At 42.8% G+C, this 16,340-nt stretch overlaps 1 protein-coding gene across 1 annotated transcript in view; it reads left to right on the plus strand.

Moving 5' to 3' along the window:
* Nucleotides 1-16,340, plus strand: part of KIAA0319 (KIAA0319 ortholog) — a 75,742-nt gene that overhangs the window by 23,009 nt on the left and 36,393 nt on the right. Inside the window, exons 2-7 of the mRNA XM_067006651.1 lie at nucleotides 1,653-1,812; nucleotides 7,009-7,763; nucleotides 10,947-11,139; nucleotides 13,764-13,862; nucleotides 15,263-15,360; nucleotides 16,241-16,328. Coding sequence (XP_066862752.1) covers nucleotides 1,758-1,812; nucleotides 7,009-7,763; nucleotides 10,947-11,139; nucleotides 13,764-13,862; nucleotides 15,263-15,360; nucleotides 16,241-16,328 — 1,288 coding nt within the window. The 5' untranslated portion in view covers nucleotides 1,653-1,757. The remainder of the gene's footprint in view (nucleotides 1-1,652; nucleotides 1,813-7,008; nucleotides 7,764-10,946; nucleotides 11,140-13,763; nucleotides 13,863-15,262; nucleotides 15,361-16,240; nucleotides 16,329-16,340) is intronic.

Raw genomic sequence — 16,340 nt, forward strand, 5'->3', positions numbered from 1 at the left:
CTCTAGTTTACCATCACATACCAGCTTGTAACTCACAGCAAGGCTCTGGCACACCCGAGGAAGCCCTTATCTAGGTGTGCTTACTCCTGGAAGCCTTGTTACATATTTGAAATAACAAATACTTGGAGTCCAGACCTCCTCCTACTGGTTCTTCTTCAGCCTTGAGCAAATCAGTGAACTTTTTTGAGCGTCAGTTTCATCATCTTCGGACTATCGAAAGCATAGATTATAATATTGCCTGGGTTGTTGTGAAGATCACATTGAAGAAAGTGCCAGGCAAAAATAAAATGCTAATATTACTCTAGTTCATTGAATCTAAGATGCGGACGATTGGAAGAGCCATCATTATTGTAAATACCAGGAAGGAAGAAAGAAATCCTGTCAGTTATACCACAGCACATCACTTTCTTATCCTGTAAACTATTTCTACACATTGAAAGAGATTTTGGCGGGTTGCTTCGGCAGATTTTTATCCTGAGTCTTTCTTGTGCATATATAAAAAGGAAATATAAGTGAATATACATTAAGGTATTTTTAAATTTCCTGACAATATTTGTCCATTTCTGCTGAGTCACTCGTCAAAGCACTTAGTGAGGTCTGTGTGTTTTCTGCACAATTTTGCCTCTGTGTCGTCCTGAGCACTGGGGATGCAGCATTTCTGAAAAGAGTGCTTCACATTGCCTCCCTTCAAGCCTCTGACACCAGTTCTGCATAGTCCACGTGTGTGTACAAGCAATGGCATTATCCTCTGCCCAGTTTTTGGCCAACTTAAGACATCCCAATTTCAGAGATGGTAAAGCATGAAAATATTTACGTGTTAGAATTGATGAAATATAGTAGTATGATTGACTCTATTGCATTCCCTAGGTTTGGCTTATAAAGGGAGAAAGCATAAGAAACCCTTTGCCCCTTCTTAGGAACTGTACTTGCTATTTGAACAAACTTCAGTGGATGGTTTGCCTGAGATATGGTTGTCAGGGTGGGGAAAATTTCCCCCTTCCCCTCTTGGTCCTTTTGGCTGGTCAAATAATTAAAACGACATAAGGCAGATTAACAAGAGAAAACCAAATTTAATTGCTTATGAACAGGAAATCCACATAATGTGAGAGATTCCAGGTAAAATGAGGTATATATGTCATCCTGGACCAAGGAGAAGGGGGTAGGGGTCTGGGACTTCAAAGGGAAGGAAGGCAATTCACAGGAAGATGAAAAAGAGCACGTGTGGTAAACACATGTTTGCTGCATCATACAGAGACAGAAGAACACAGAGAGGAATCTTAACAAACAGACTTTGCTAGGTTCTTCCCTGTCTACCACACCTAGTTCACATTATAAATAAATATATATATTTATTTATGGTGAGCGGTCCCTTCCTGGAACAGGTCTTCTATCTAAATCCTTTTGGGCAGTTAGGGGGAAGGTCAAAGATTCTTCCTGAATCCTTCAGACCTTGACTGGTTCCAGCTTGAAGTAATCCACATGCCAAAGTGGCACATCTTGGCGTGTCCTGCCCTGAACCCCACTATGGCCCTGGGATGTAAACAAGACAGGCTTCCCATTGCCATGAATAAATAATAGAAATAGCTTTGTATGTTTCTGCATTTACCTGTTCTTTTCTTCCTTCCTGTCTCTTTTCTGTTTTTCCTTTGAAGTTCTTGAGGCCGACTCTGGTTCCTAAGAAACATCAAAGGAAGCCTGCACCAAAGACCCCTCAGGGCCGACTCTGAAGCCTGCTTCCACCCACCGTGTGAGGCAAAATGGCTCCCCCCACAGGTGCGCTTTCTTCATTGCTGCTGCTGGTGACCCTTACAGGTAGGAAACCGTTACCCAGGAGACACCACCAGACATCACACTTGGACCTCCTATCTTTGGCTTAAGTAACTCAGATCAACCTGAGGAGGTGAAGGTGCTGTGTGTTTGCTTTCCAGTAGACTTATTTCACGTATAAAAAGGCAGACCTCATGCATAAGTGGTTTCTGGAAACAGGCATTTAAATTTTTTAGCATGACTATTTTGGGGAAAATAAAATCACATTTCATATATACTAGGAAAACTTCATGTATTTATTTAAAAGAATTGCATAGTAGATCTTTCTTGGAAAGCAAATGACAGACTTTTATCGAAAATCTTTATTTTCATATAGTCTGTTTGCTTATTGTGGACACACCATGGCATAAAATCATTGGTGAGCATCAACTCTGATGATTCATGGCCCAACTAGGCCAGCCAAGCCAGCCAAGCCCCTTTGAACTTACCAAAGATTGTGGATGGAGATGTGGCCAGGGAAACTGGTTTTATATCGGGGGTTTGTCCAAGTATGGTAAAACCATGCTGAGGCTTCCCTGAGAATGACCCTTGTTAAAATGTGGTTTCCTGGGCCCCATCCAGACCTACTGAATCAGAACTTCTAGTGGGTGTGACCCAGGAGTCGGAAGCATCTAAATTTTTATAAGCACAGTTTTAGATCATACAAGGGCCACTTCAGGAAATATTACAATTGGGAAAGCCCTATCATTTCCTGCAGATTACTCTCCCCACTTCATCTGTCCATCTTATTAAACTCACCACTTCTTAGTATGCAAGGCCAGATGTTCCTTTATTCCATACTTAGTGTACTCTATACTCTGGAAAATGCTGTCGTTAATGTTTGAGCCCTCTTCTCTCTCTCTCTCAAATCCCCACCTTTTCACTGCTTTTTGTCTTTTTCTTTTGAGGTGTTTTGCATTAATTCAAAGTTCCTGAGTTACTGAGCCCAAATAATGTTATTTAGGGTTTGTCTGTCTTTTCTCTCTATCCTCATTACCTTTGACAAGATGCTAACCGATGATTTTATTGATTTATCAACAATCATGGAGTGCCTACTGTGTTCATGGATTGGGCTGGCAATTTGTAGAGGGGACAAACATGTGAGTGTTTCCGGTCTCTTCAAGAACGTTCTTTGAGTGAGTCTAATAGATTCTAAAGTTATTATGGCAACTTGGCCCAAAGGGAGAATGGTTTAGTTGTTGGGAAACCCACCTTTTCAAACTTCTTTCTTTAGCGTTCAGATCTCTGCTTAAGGTATGTATATCTAAACAGTCCATTCAGGTGATTTTTTGCAGAACAAAATGATGATCTTCCCAGAGGTATTGGGTTGGCCAAAAAGTTCCTTTGGATTTTAAGTAAAAATAAAAGACACATTTTTCATTTTCACCAAGAACTTTATTGAACAACGTATTCACCATTTTGTTCCACTACATTTTGCCATTTTTCAGGCAACTTCATAATTCCATCTTCCCAAAACTTTTTATTTTTTTGAGCAAAGAACTGTTCTAGGTGCCTTTTACAGTCTTCCAGGGAATTGAAATTTTTTCTGTTAAGAGAATTTTGTAAAGAATGAAATAAATGGAAATCCGAAGTTGCAATGTCTGGTGAATATGGTGGATGAGTCGGAACTTTCCAGGTAAGCTGTAACAGTTTTTGCCTGGTCATCCAAGAAACATGAGGTCTTGTGTTACCCTCATGGAAGATTATGCATTTTCTGTTGACTAATTCCAGACTCTTTCATGGAGTGCTGCTTTCAGTTGGTCTAATTGGGAGCAGTACTTGTTGGAATTAATCGTTTGGTTTTCCGGAAGGAGCTCATAATAGAGGACTCACTTCCAATCCCACCATATACACATCACCCACTTTGGATGAAGACCGGCCTTTGGTGGGGTTGGTGGTGGTTCATTTTGCTTGCCCCATGATCTCTTCTGTTCCACATTATTGTACAGTATCCACTTCTCATCATCTGTCACAATTTGTTTTAAAACTGGAATGTTTACGTTACATTTCAGTAGAGAATCACATGCAGAAATATGGTCAAGAAGGTTTTTTTCACTTAACTTCTGTGGAACCCAAACATCAAAGCGATGGACATAACCAGGCTGGTACAAATGATTTTCAACGCTTGATTTGGAAATTTTGAGTATGTCGGCTATGTCCTGCGTGGTATAACATTGATTGTTCTCAATTAATGTCTTAATTTGATTGCTATCAACTTCAGCTGGTCTACTGGACCATGGAGCATTGTCCAGTGAGAAATCTCTAGCACAAAACTTAGCAAACCACTTTTGACACGCTCGATCAGTCACAGCACCTTCTCCATACACTGCACAAATCTTTTTTTGTGTTTCAGTTGCATTTTTACCTTTCTTGAAATAATAAAGCATAATATGCCGAAAATGTTGCTTTTCTCTTCCATCTTCAATATTAAAATGGCTACACAAAAATTCACCAATTTTGATAAGATTTTTAAAAATGCACGCTGATATGACAGCTGTCACAACTGAATCTAACAAAATTGTTTCCAATGAAGTCAAAGACAACTAAGTGCTACTACAGCCGTCTTATGGAAAAAAACCAAACGAACTTTTTGGCCAACCCAATAAATGGCGATCTCCACCTTCAACCTGATGGAAAACTGCTTTAAGCTTTGTGTTGAAGGTTCCTGCCATGCTTCTCACCCACGTGTAACAATTTGCTTATTCCAGGATCACAGCCTTTTCCCTGTATAATGGTTTCTGTGACACAGTTTTATAAGTTGGCTTTTAAGCTTCTGGTGGCCAGAGCCAGAAATGAAACATGATAGTTCTTATGAATCATATTACCCAATAGGAGAGGACCCAACAGTTGTTCAAGGGAAATAAAATATATCCTGCCATTTGTGTTTGAAAGAAATTTCTAGTTTGAGTCTTCATTTAAAGGCCCCTTCATTTAAAGGAATGTAGTGATATCTTTACAAAAAAGGACACTATTTGTGAAAGTAGAGCTGGGAGTTGGAGATTACCTGCCTATTTTCATCATCTCTTGACCTTAATTAGAAATGCTATTTTGTTATGTTCAGCAGAATTATTTTCTTTCCCTCTCTCTGTATCTGAGACTAAGCTTTTCTTTAGAAAATAAAAGGCTAAAACTATTGAGGTGATTTTTTTTTTTTTTAAAGTAGATTTGGCTTGAGAAAATGTCATTTCAATTGAATTAAAGTGGTTTGTTGCTAGCTTATTCATTGGGAAAGATGTATATTTATTATATCTAAATCTTATTGAGGGCTTCCCTGGTGGCGCAGTGGTTGAGAGTCCGCCTGCCGATGCAGGAGACACGGGTTCGTGCCCTGGTCCGGGAGGATCCCACATGCCGCGGAGCAGCTAAGCCCGTGAGCCATGGCCACTAGGCCTGCGTGTCCGGAGCCTGTGCTCCGCAACGGGAGAGGCCACAACAGTGAGAGGCCCGCATACCGCAAAAAAAAACAAAAACAAACAAACAAACAAAAAAACATAAATCTTATTGAATTGGACCAATTAGACTTTCCTGTAGAGTCAGTTGTTAGTCACTGAATGATTCTCAAAAATGTATAACAATGATGATATGTATACAGGTGAAAAAAATTAAGATGATTGTTATACTGTATTTAACCATTTCTCTTGCCTCCAGTTAGAAGTAATCTGTCATTATGAAAAATGTAACAGTTATTAAGAGAATGATCAGTGAGGAGCCCTCACTAGAAAAGAGAGCCTTTGCTGTCCTGAGTTCTGCAGCAGAACAGTTGCTCATCAAACTATATGTGGTGAGGGACCAATTTGTTTTTATTTCCAATCTACCACCCGACAGATTCTTTGGTAAAAAAAAAAAATCAACAAACAATTTCTACTGAAAGAAAAATGCACAGTGTAAAAGTTGTGGGTTTCAGTTTTATTCAGGGACTTTCCTGAAGACTATAGCCCAGGAAACAGTCTCTCAGTAGCTCTAAGGGAACTGTTCTGAAGAGATAGGAGGAGAAGCCCATATATATATGATTTGGGGCTAGAGAATACGTGCAGTCAGGCACACATTTTAGTAAACGATTACTGCTAGTCACAAGGAACAGGTATCTCAGCTGGTGATTTTAGTGCTTTTCTATGTCTGGGAAGATGCAAGAATCTGGGCTTATTAAAATTCTTCCTAAGATATGCATCTAAGTATGTATGGGGCCTGTTTGTCCCAAGCACAGAGCGCCTCATCCTGTTTCTCATCCTGAATTCACTTCTGGGTGCACTGTCAGTGACTGCAGTGGGTAATGACTTTATCCTTGTAGAACTGGACGCTGGGCAGCATTCTTTGTTTTACAAAGTAAACAAAAAAGCAGAAAAGTGATTTTTGTCCTTGGATGTCAGGGAATGACAAATTGCTACAGAGGTTTCTAAATGCCCCAGTTGCCCTTATTCTTTATGGACTGGTCACAGAGTTTGTGACCTGCTCCACTGTGTCTGCAGATCACACTTCCGTAGCACTACTCTCCTGCCTGCTGTATTTGCCAACTGGCAACATTTGTAGTTCATGCTTCAGAATGTGCTTAAAGCTAGTTGTTATAGACCTATATTTAGGACAAGTTTTTCTCTCCTTTGATATGTCATCAGAATTGATCTGTCAGCAGAATAACCTGAGATGTTTAAAAATTCAATTCACGGGCTTCCCTGGTGGCGCAGTGGTTGAGAGTCCGCCTGCCGATGCAGGAGACACGGGTTCGTGCCCTGGTCCGGGAAGATCCCACATGCCGCGGAGCGGCTAAGCCCGTGAGCCATGGCCGCTGAGCCAGTGCGTCCGGAGCCTGTGCTCCGCAATGGGAGAGGCCACAACAGTGAGAGGCCCGCATACCGCAAAAAAAAAAAAAAAAAGAAATTCAATTCACAACATGACATTGTTCCTAAAGTAAACCTTTATAGCTGGGTTTTGGGTGAGGAGCAAAATATTATCGTGTAAAAGCAATCCACACGTAGAAAAGAATGCCTCTCTTCGCCAAGTGGAGTAACATCATATAAAGAGAGAGGATGGACAGTTGGATGGACAGGTGGGAGAATCTATGGATGGGTGGATGGGGGTGAAAGGATGGAGGGGGCTGTTGATGGATGGGCTCTAAAGCAGTGGACTTTCTATAGGAGGTGCTGGTGGTTTATTTGCTTACCAGAAGTGATATGCCTCGCTTCCTCACTGGAGACTGCGTGTTTGTAGGTTGTGCCTGTACGCAGTGCAGTGAGGGGAGGACGTACTCCAACGCCATCATTTCTCCTCACTTGGAAACTAGCAAAATCATGCCAGTGCCTCAAAGCACCCCCGTGGTAGACTGCACATCTGCCTGCTGTGACCTGCACAGCTGTGACCTGGCCTGGTGGTTTGAGGGCCGCTGCTACCTGGTGAGCTGCCCTCACAAAGAGAACTGCGAACCCAGAAAGATGGGCTCCATCAGGTCTTACCTGACCTTTGTGCTCAGGCCCGCCGAGAGGCCCGCACAGCTGCTGGACCACGGGGAGGTGATGCTGAGCAGGGGTTCCCCGTCCGGAATCTGGGGGGACTCACCTGAGGATATCAGAAAGGACCTGGCCTTCCTGGGCAAAGGTCGGGGCCTGGAGGAGACGTCTGAGTACTCAGACGGCTACCGGGAGCTGGAGCAGAGCCTCTTCCCGCCCATCAGCGAGCAGGAGCCCCGAGGGAGCGCCGAGTACACGGACTGGGGCTTGCCGGCCGGTGGCAAGGGAGGTTTCAACTCCTCTGCTGGAGACAGCCCAGCAACCTCAGCGGCGAAGCAGCAGGAGGACCCGGACCCGGTGCACCCTAAGCTGAATGAGTCGGCATGGACCCCGGCGCCGAAACCCTCCCCCGGAGGAAGCTTTTTGCTTCCCTTGGTCACTACTCCACCTTCCGGAAAGGAACTGCCGGGAGAGACGTTTCAGCTCCAGGAGCAATCCAGCAACAGCTCTGGAGAAGAGGTGGGTGTGGCTGGTGTGTGTAGGAGAGGGTGGGAGGGGCTGAGTTCACTTTCAGAGCCCGGCCCTCATTAGGACACACGTCACGCGAAGCTTCCTTTTGGGGGCACCTAGTAAGGTATCATCTAAAAAGATGACTCTCAGAACCTTCCGAACAAAACATCCTCTTCCTCTGTTGTGCACTCGTGACCAGACTGTTTAAAAGAGCAGCTATTTCCTCTGCCTTCACAAGTCAGCCACCTAATGATGATTTAGTGCTTCTCCTTAGAGATGACTCTACTGGTATCTCAGATGAATGAGGTTTTATAGAAGTTTCTGGAGCCAGCCCATATACACAGCGCGTGTAGCCAGAGGCTTTGCAGATCTCTCGTGGTAGGTTTTGTAGGAGCAGAAAAAAAATTTTTCTCCTTTCCTTCTGAGTTTTTTGGTTGGGGTAATAATTAAATTGACGTAAAATAGGTTAACAGGAGAAAAACAAATTGAGTTTTGTATGTATTGGAGACCCCATAAAAATATGAGCGGTGACCAAAGCAGGAAGGCTTTGTATCTTTTAAACAAAGAAACAATCAGTCTGTGAAGAATTGACAAGCCAAAGAGGATTAGGCTTGGGGTAATAAATTGGTGACAAAGTATCTGTTAAAGATAAGTATCTGAAGCATATTAACATTTTTAAGAGTTTGAGCAAAAATGCATTCAAATCAGGCAGCATCCAGTATAGCAGATATAGAGGAGCTCCGAGGAGCTGTACAAAATGAAAAACTTTTTTAGGCAGGAGTGAAAAAAAGGAATATAAGGCAAAAATGTGGGTTGGTTATTATAAGCTTACTTTCCTTTAAGGGGTAGTAGGGGTTTATCAAGCAGATTACCTCAATTACCTTATTCCTGATTGACTGGTTTAAGATTCCATTTCTGGGAGAGCTGAAACTGTAATTAAGTCTTGGTTTGGGGGCTTAACATAAACGACTCTATTTGGGGCCTGTTGCTTTAACACGGGGTTTGTTTCTACAGCTTTCTCAGCCCTAAATTTCCTCTCTGTGGCGATAAGGATACCTTCTATTCCTCCTGGTACAGTGTTTTATTTTCCACGAAAGTACATATTTTCCCCTATAGTCACAATTAAATTTTTTTGAGCTGCATTAAGTTGTAGATAATCCTTGAAAGGAAGGGTACCTTTTGCATGGGAGATTTGTCTCCTGCTTTCAGGGGGGACAAAGGAGGGTCAGAGTGTCCTTCTTGCCCTGGCTGTTGCTCAAGTACCTTTCATTCAGAATAATCAGCATGCCAAAGTGCTATATTTTATTTTATTTTTTTTTAAATTTGTTTTGTTTTGTTTTTGTTTTTGTTTTGTGGTACGCGGGCCTCTCACTGTTGTGGCCTCTCCCGTTGCGGAGCACAGGCTCCGGACGCGCAGGCTCAGCGGCCATGGCTCACGGGCCCAGCCGCTCCGCGGCATGTGGGATCTTCCCGGACCGGGGCACGAACCCGTGTCCCCTGCATCGGCAGGCGGACTCTCAACCACTGCGCCACCAGGGAAGCCCAAAGTGCTATATCTTAGAGTGACATTCTGACCCCCTACAGTTTCTTCAAGACCCAACAGGTTCTGAGGTTGCTGGAAACTCACCAGTGATAAGAATCAGTTGGATAGGAGGAGCAAGATACTAAGGAGAGAACATAAGTTGTACAGAACTTTCCATGAAAAACACAGGTGAAAAGAATGGGAGCCTTTGGGAGAGCAGACATACCCAAAACAGAGGGAAGGTTCACGTGCTAACAGCAGCAGGTCTGGGAGATAGAGAAGGAGGCTGCACTGTGGGGAAAGTAGCTGGGAGCTCAGAGACTGCTCATTTGGGAAATACCAGGACAAGCTGAGGCTGTAGTGTGTGGATCAGGAGAAGCCGAATGCAGTGGCAGTAAAGTGACCAAAGGACAGGTCATGGGAGAATTTAATGTATTTCAAGATACAAGAGAGCAAATCAGAATGTAAAGGGACATAAACCAATTAAGATTTTTTTTTTTTAAAAAAGGAAAATATTATTTAAGATATCAGTGCTTAGGTTAGAATAAGTGAAGAAAGCTGGATTGAATTGACTAGACATTATTATCTCAACCATTAACACTTGCTAAACATTCTTTTAAGCAGTGAGATTATCAGCTTTTTTCCTGCTTTGATATGTATTTCGTTTCAAAGTTTTCATATTTTTCTGTCCTTGTACTTGTCTTAAACATTCTTAAGACTTTCAATTAAAAAATAAAGTAGCAAAGATTAACGGTGTTCTTTTCCCCCATCCCTGAGTATTAACACATTTTACCTTCTTTTATGTAGCTAAGTGAACTGCAGAAAAGAGTAGCTGTGTTTTCAGTAAATATCAGCGCCCCCCTCTCTAGATAACATTTGAGTTACAGCTTTTCTTTCTGTGGATCTCACACTTCAGCTGCCCCTTTGGGTCTCCTATCTTCTTAGCCTGAGTCTTACTTACCTGGCTCCATTGAGCCACTGGCAGTTGAAGCTCAGAAGAGCATTTTAGGGCTTTCCTGGTGGCGCAGTGGTTGAGAGTCCGCCTGCCGATGCAGGGGACACGGGTTCGTGCCCCGGTCCGGGAAGATCCCACATGCCGCGGAGCGGCTGGGCCCGTGAGCCATGGCTGCTGAGCCTGCGCTCCGCAATGGGAGAGGCCACAGCAGTGAGAGGCCCGCGTACCAAAAAAAAAAAAAAAAAAAAAAAGGAGATCATTTTATTATCATGTTGTGAGATTTTCCCCCGGCACATAATTTTAAAACTTTAAGTTGGATAACCCTATAACCATAATCTTAAATTATAAATTATATACAATGGATGATATGAATAGACATCATTTACTGTAGAAACCTGTTCATTGTTGAATTATCTGATTGTCTTCAATTATTGCTACTCTAAGTATTTTCTCTCTTTTTATCTTCAGTGTTTTCTGTATGTGTATGTTTGCCTATAATAATTCTCCAACCCAGAGTTGCCTTACATTTTTAGCAGGCAGCAGAGAATATTTAAAAGAGATGGTCTAGAGTTCCAGTGGTTTGCAATGTTAGACGTGGTTTTTCAAATGCTACTGAATCTAATTTTTGAAAAAGTCAATGACATGGTGTTGTCTTAAAGAGTGCCACCTTTGTTTTTTCCCCCATAACAACTTATCCTTGTAATCGATCTCCTAGGTCCTAATGCCTTCCCATAACCCTTCTCCAACCAGCCTGGAGTCCAGCCCGGCCGCCATGGAGAAAAGCCCAGTTCTCACGGTCACCCCGTGGAGCACAGAGCATGGCATTTCACCCCTTCGCACTAGCACCCTCCCCACTGAGTCCACCCCGTCTCAGCAACCTGTATCTGCTCCTCCTGCCCCCAGGACAGGTAATTTAAAACACAGAACTGGCAGAAATATACTGAAGACATGCGGTAGAATATAGTAGTGACAACTTGGAAAGTTTACTCATTCCCTCCGGGCACGTTTTTGAGCATCTGTTGTGCGCCAGAAATGATGCTAGGCTCTGGGAATAAAAAGATGAAAAGATGTTGTCTTTTCCCTCCTGGACTCTATAGTCTAGAGGATGAGGCTGACAGACAAATAGACGCTTTGATACAGTACAGTAAGTACTTTGAGAGGCTGCTACAGGAGCAGAAAAGGAGCAGCCCAGCTGACCGGCTCAGAGGGGCCACACAGAGGCCTTTCCAGAGGTGGTAACGCTAGGATAGATGAGCCAGCAAAAGTGGAGTCAGCATGCTGTTCAGGTCGAGGGAGCGACACGTGTAATAACAAGAATGATAATGACATTTACTGAGCACTTACCCAGGGCCAGGCACCACGCGTGGCATTTCCCGCCCATCCTCTCATTCACTGCCTGTGCCAGGGACCAGGGGGACAAGAGCTCAAGTGGCATTTTGGGAAGAATTATAAGGGGTTCAGTATGGCTGACACTGATCATGTAAATGGAGTGGAAATGGCAAGGTCTGAGTCTAGAGTGGTGAGCAGGGCAGTATTTTGAAGGATCCTGTGTTCTGTGCTAAGGAATCTGTGCTTTACTGGATGAGTAGAGAGAATCGCTGAATGATTTGAAACAGGAGAGTGAAATGATCAGACTGATATCAAGAAAATAGTATGGGGTTGACCTGAAGCAAGAGGATCCACTAAAAAAAAAAACTGTAGTTAGTGGTTGCAGGGATGGAGGGAAGGAACCAGATGCAAGCGATATCAGAAGGGCAGAATCATTCGAATTTGGTAAGTGGTTGAAGGTCACGATGAGGGTAAAAGGACTCTAAGATCTAGGAACACATGGAACTGAAAATTAGATGAGTGTTGGGCTGAAGATAAAGGACTAGGTGGCCTCAGGTGTAGAGGTGATAGTTGAAGGCCCTCCAGGGAGAGCCTCGGGCTGGGCTGGGGAGAGGCCCGAGGGGTGGAACTTTGGAGCTGTCATTGTATTAGGAGCCGGGAGAGTAGGAGGAACCTATAGAGCTGACTGAGTGGCGGTGACAGAGAGGTAGAGAAAGAGGAGAGCGTGGACTGAGAGAAGGAGAGAGGAGAGGGTTCCACGCTGGAAGAAGTGATGAAGGGGCCGTGTGTTACAGGAGGATTGAAAAGCTCCCATTAGATTTACTACTAAAGAAGTTACTAGAGACTTTCGTCATGTTTCCTGAGCCTTTCTGTGGGTAATGTACTTTGAGGATTACCCTCTCTTCTTTGGTTATTTACTTTGATCCTGAGCTTCAGTAGAGAGAAGGATAATGGTGGAGGAACTGTACAGTAGATGGAAAAGGAAACTGGCCTGGGAATTAGCATCCTTGAGTTCTAGTAGTACCTATTGCATAGAGTAGTTAGAGGATGAAATGAATTGATAATCTTCACGTCCTTGGAACAGAGCCTATCAGAGTTTAATCTTGTAGATAAGTGGCTGTTGAAATAAATACAGTTTAACTTAGTTAGATATTGGTGGAGCTATTGCTAATGATCCACATAGCCTCAAGCAACTTATATTGCCTCTCCAGGGCTCAGTTTCTTTATCTGTAAAATGATGGGTTTGGACCAATATCCTTTTTAGGTCCACAATTGCTGATTTTTCTTGAAAAGAGTCGGTAAAGTGACAGAGAAGAAGAGCCAGAGAGGGCGGCGAAGCCTCTGCAGCTGGTCCAGGAAGGCACTCGAGGGACCGAGCACAGACTGAGAGGAGTAGAGTTAAATGAGCCACATCTCCATCTAACATCTCCAGGCAGCTAGGACCTCTAGAGAGCACTCAGCTTTTTAAAAAATCTTTGCTTTTCTCTATGTGATATCTTGACGTATCTCAATTGTACTGTACAAGGGAGACTAATGTCCAGTTGAGTTAAGCCAATTGAACGTATCAATATAATCCTGGTTATAGAGCAAGGAAACAAGCTTTGTTCTGAATGCTGATTTAGTGACTAAGTGCTTCTGATGAGAGTGGATGTGCCTGCTGCTTGATTTAAAATAGGCTTTTTATATCGAGGTTCACTGGCTTTTCTCTTGGAAAGGTTCCAAGAGCAAGACCATTGCAGTAATTCACGGGGTTACTATCAGAACTGAGTGGCCTGTGATTAACGATACAGAAACACTTATGATTACACTCCATCTTTTTAAGACTAAAAATAGCACATACCAGGGGGTCAGGCAAAGCTGGAAGCAAGAGAGAAAATAGACCCAATCCGCAGTACACTACCTGTTTTCACGCAACTCTTGTCACCGACACCTTGCTCAGTCGATCTGAAGCATTATTTTCTCCACAGTGCCTACTCACGTTGACAGTTTTAAATTTATGTAATCTACCCTGCAACATAATATAGGGCACAGTTCAGTTACTAGCCAGAGGGAAAAAAGTATCTTCGATAAAATCTCATGAAGAACTATTACAAAAATATGTGTTATTTTATTTTGTGGATACTAAAACCAAATCTATCATAGGGCAGTAATTTAACATCATTGCAGTATGTGATGAAATGTACTATTTCTGATTAACTTTTAGTGAAAGAACTCATGGTGTCTGCTGGTGATAACCTAATAATAACTTTGCCGGAAAATGAAGTTGAACTGAAGGCGTCTGTTGTGGCAGCGCCACCTGCAGGTGAGAGTTTGACTTTCCTCTGGGACCAGTAGGGGCCCATTAGGTGTGGCCTTAAGGTGTCTTTACTGGTTATTTACAACTTTGATTCATTTTCACAACATAGTGAATGTCACTCTCGAGTGGATGACAAGGCTTTGATGATCATAAGCTTTAAAGTTTATTGAAATAGTTTAAAATGGAGTGAGAGGAGAGGAATTAGATACAGCACATTTCCTTTAAGTGGTCAGGATAGAAAGTCATACATATCTGATGATGCAAACAGAGTGACATCTTAGAACAGGAGAGGTTTCCTTGTAATAACCCACAGAGCCTGGGAGAATTCCACTGTCAGGTGAGGGAGGTAGCACGTGCACAAAGGTTGTTCGCAGATATTGTAGCGGCGGCACGTCTCTCAGGTTCTCAGGATCCTCACACCGGTGGTTCAAAAAAACGTTTAAAACTCTTTCTTCTGCTGACCCAGCACTCTGCTCTTCAGCAAACGTTTGACCTATTCCTGTGACCTGTCAAATGCATTCTTTCTTAAAGTATATTCTTTTTTTTTTTTTTTTTTTTTTTTTTTTTTTTTTTTGCGGTATGCGGGCCTCTCACTGTTGTGGCCTCTCCCGTTGCGGAGCACAGGCTCCGGACGCGCAGGCCTAGTGGCCATGGCTCACGGGCTTAGTTGCTCCGCGGCACGTGGGATCTTCCCGGACCAGGGCACGAACCCGTGTCTCCTGCATCGGCAGGCGGATTCTCAACCGCTGCGCCACCAGGGAAGCCCAAAGTATATTCATTTTTAAGGTGTTTGAATATTTCGCATTCAGGTTAGTTCCTTTATTCATTTTTCCCTATCACACACGGATCAAAATTTAAGCATAGATGTTAATATTTGGCATCTGTCATTTACTCCTTTCAGCTGAGGGTAACTCGTGCTTTTTAACTATTACTAGAATCACAAGGTGGAAGACAGCTTCATCTTAACATAAAGAGATTTAATCTGTTCTTACGGCCTTATATAAACCCCTACGACAGATGGAATGAATTTAAATCTCCTTGCCTTTTATTAAAAGGAGAAACGTACAGTGGATTATACTGTGTTAAAATTTATACGTATAGTCAGGTGTAGCAGTCTGGAAGGAAAGTCATCAAATGCTAACAATGAAATTAGGGCAATTTTTTAAAAACTTTCTATATTTTCTAAATTTTTATAAGTTGTATGTTCTTATAATAACAAAGAAATTTTACATTAAAAAGATGTAGATACTTTACTGTTCCTTACTTGGATGATAGTTGAAAAGTTGAGTGCCGTATATCTAAATTAATTTCTGCTAGTAGATTGAAGACTGTAATTTTCCTCCCTCTACCCAGATTGTAGTGACTTCTAAGAGTTTATAACTACTCATATTTTTCTTTCCTCTCAGAAACAACCTACAACTATGAATGGAGTTTAATAAGCTACCCTGAACACTACCAAGGTGAAATAAAACAAAGACACACGCAAACTCTTAATGTCTCTCAGGTAAGTAACTGGTAACCGGTAGTAACGGACAGTGTACCTTAGAATTCAGGTAACACCTTCTTAGATGTTGAACCTAGAAGTCTCTCTTACGATTAAGATGAAAAGAAGAGTATAAATGAATCAAGTTTCAAGCATGTAGGTAGACAGGTAGATTTAAATAAAGGGGCTTTCGGGATCTTTTCCTTATTTGACTTACTTGGCATATCGGCCCAGGGAAGAGAGGCTGGCCCAGGCTGGTATGGGTCTCTGTAGTGAGGTTAAAGCCGGTGTTCCAACTCTCGCTCCCTTTGCAGTGTTAGAGACCTTCTGGTCATCTCTGATTCTTAGTTTTTTTTCTAGGATTGCCAAAAATTCCATTCCAGTTCACATATGGTTTGACTACCAAATATCGCTCCAAGATATAAGCCCTCCCAAGAAGAAATGTTCCCTCTTCTTGGCCCATAGATGATGATCTTCTCTTCATTTCTGATACTGCACAGCTACTGGTGCAACATGAGTTAGCATCACCCCCATGCCACCAAGCGCTGTTTCTCGAAGTCTGGTACCCAGACCATTGACAGCTGACCCACCAGAGCTACTTGGTGAAAATGCAAGATTGCCATACACTCAAGTTTGAGAACTGCTGCCCTCGGTTGGTCCATGTCACCTATGCCTCTGTAAGGCCCGTGAACATCTGTAACTAAGCTGAAGGCCTTCCTGGGTGACCTTCGGTGTTCCAGAGTATAGGCTTCAGACATGTGGCAGTGTGTCCACAGGTCCTGAGCCCCTTCTCTATGCTGATTCCAGGAGAACGGCTTCTGGAATATTTAAGGATTTTCTAGGCAGTGGGCCCATCCTGTTGTTTGCATGTTTATCAGTATAACTTTTCTTTATCTTGCAGTTGTCAGTAGGACTTTATGCCTTCAAAGTAGCCGTTTCTAGTGAAAATGCCTTTGGAGAGGGATTTGTAAATGTCACCGTTAAGCCAGGTAAGCCTGTGT

This window comes from Kogia breviceps, chromosome 10, assembly GCF_026419965.1.
Source record: "Kogia breviceps isolate mKogBre1 chromosome 10, mKogBre1 haplotype 1, whole genome shotgun sequence".
NCBI classification, from domain to species: Eukaryota; Metazoa; Chordata; class Mammalia; order Artiodactyla; family Physeteridae; genus Kogia; species Kogia breviceps.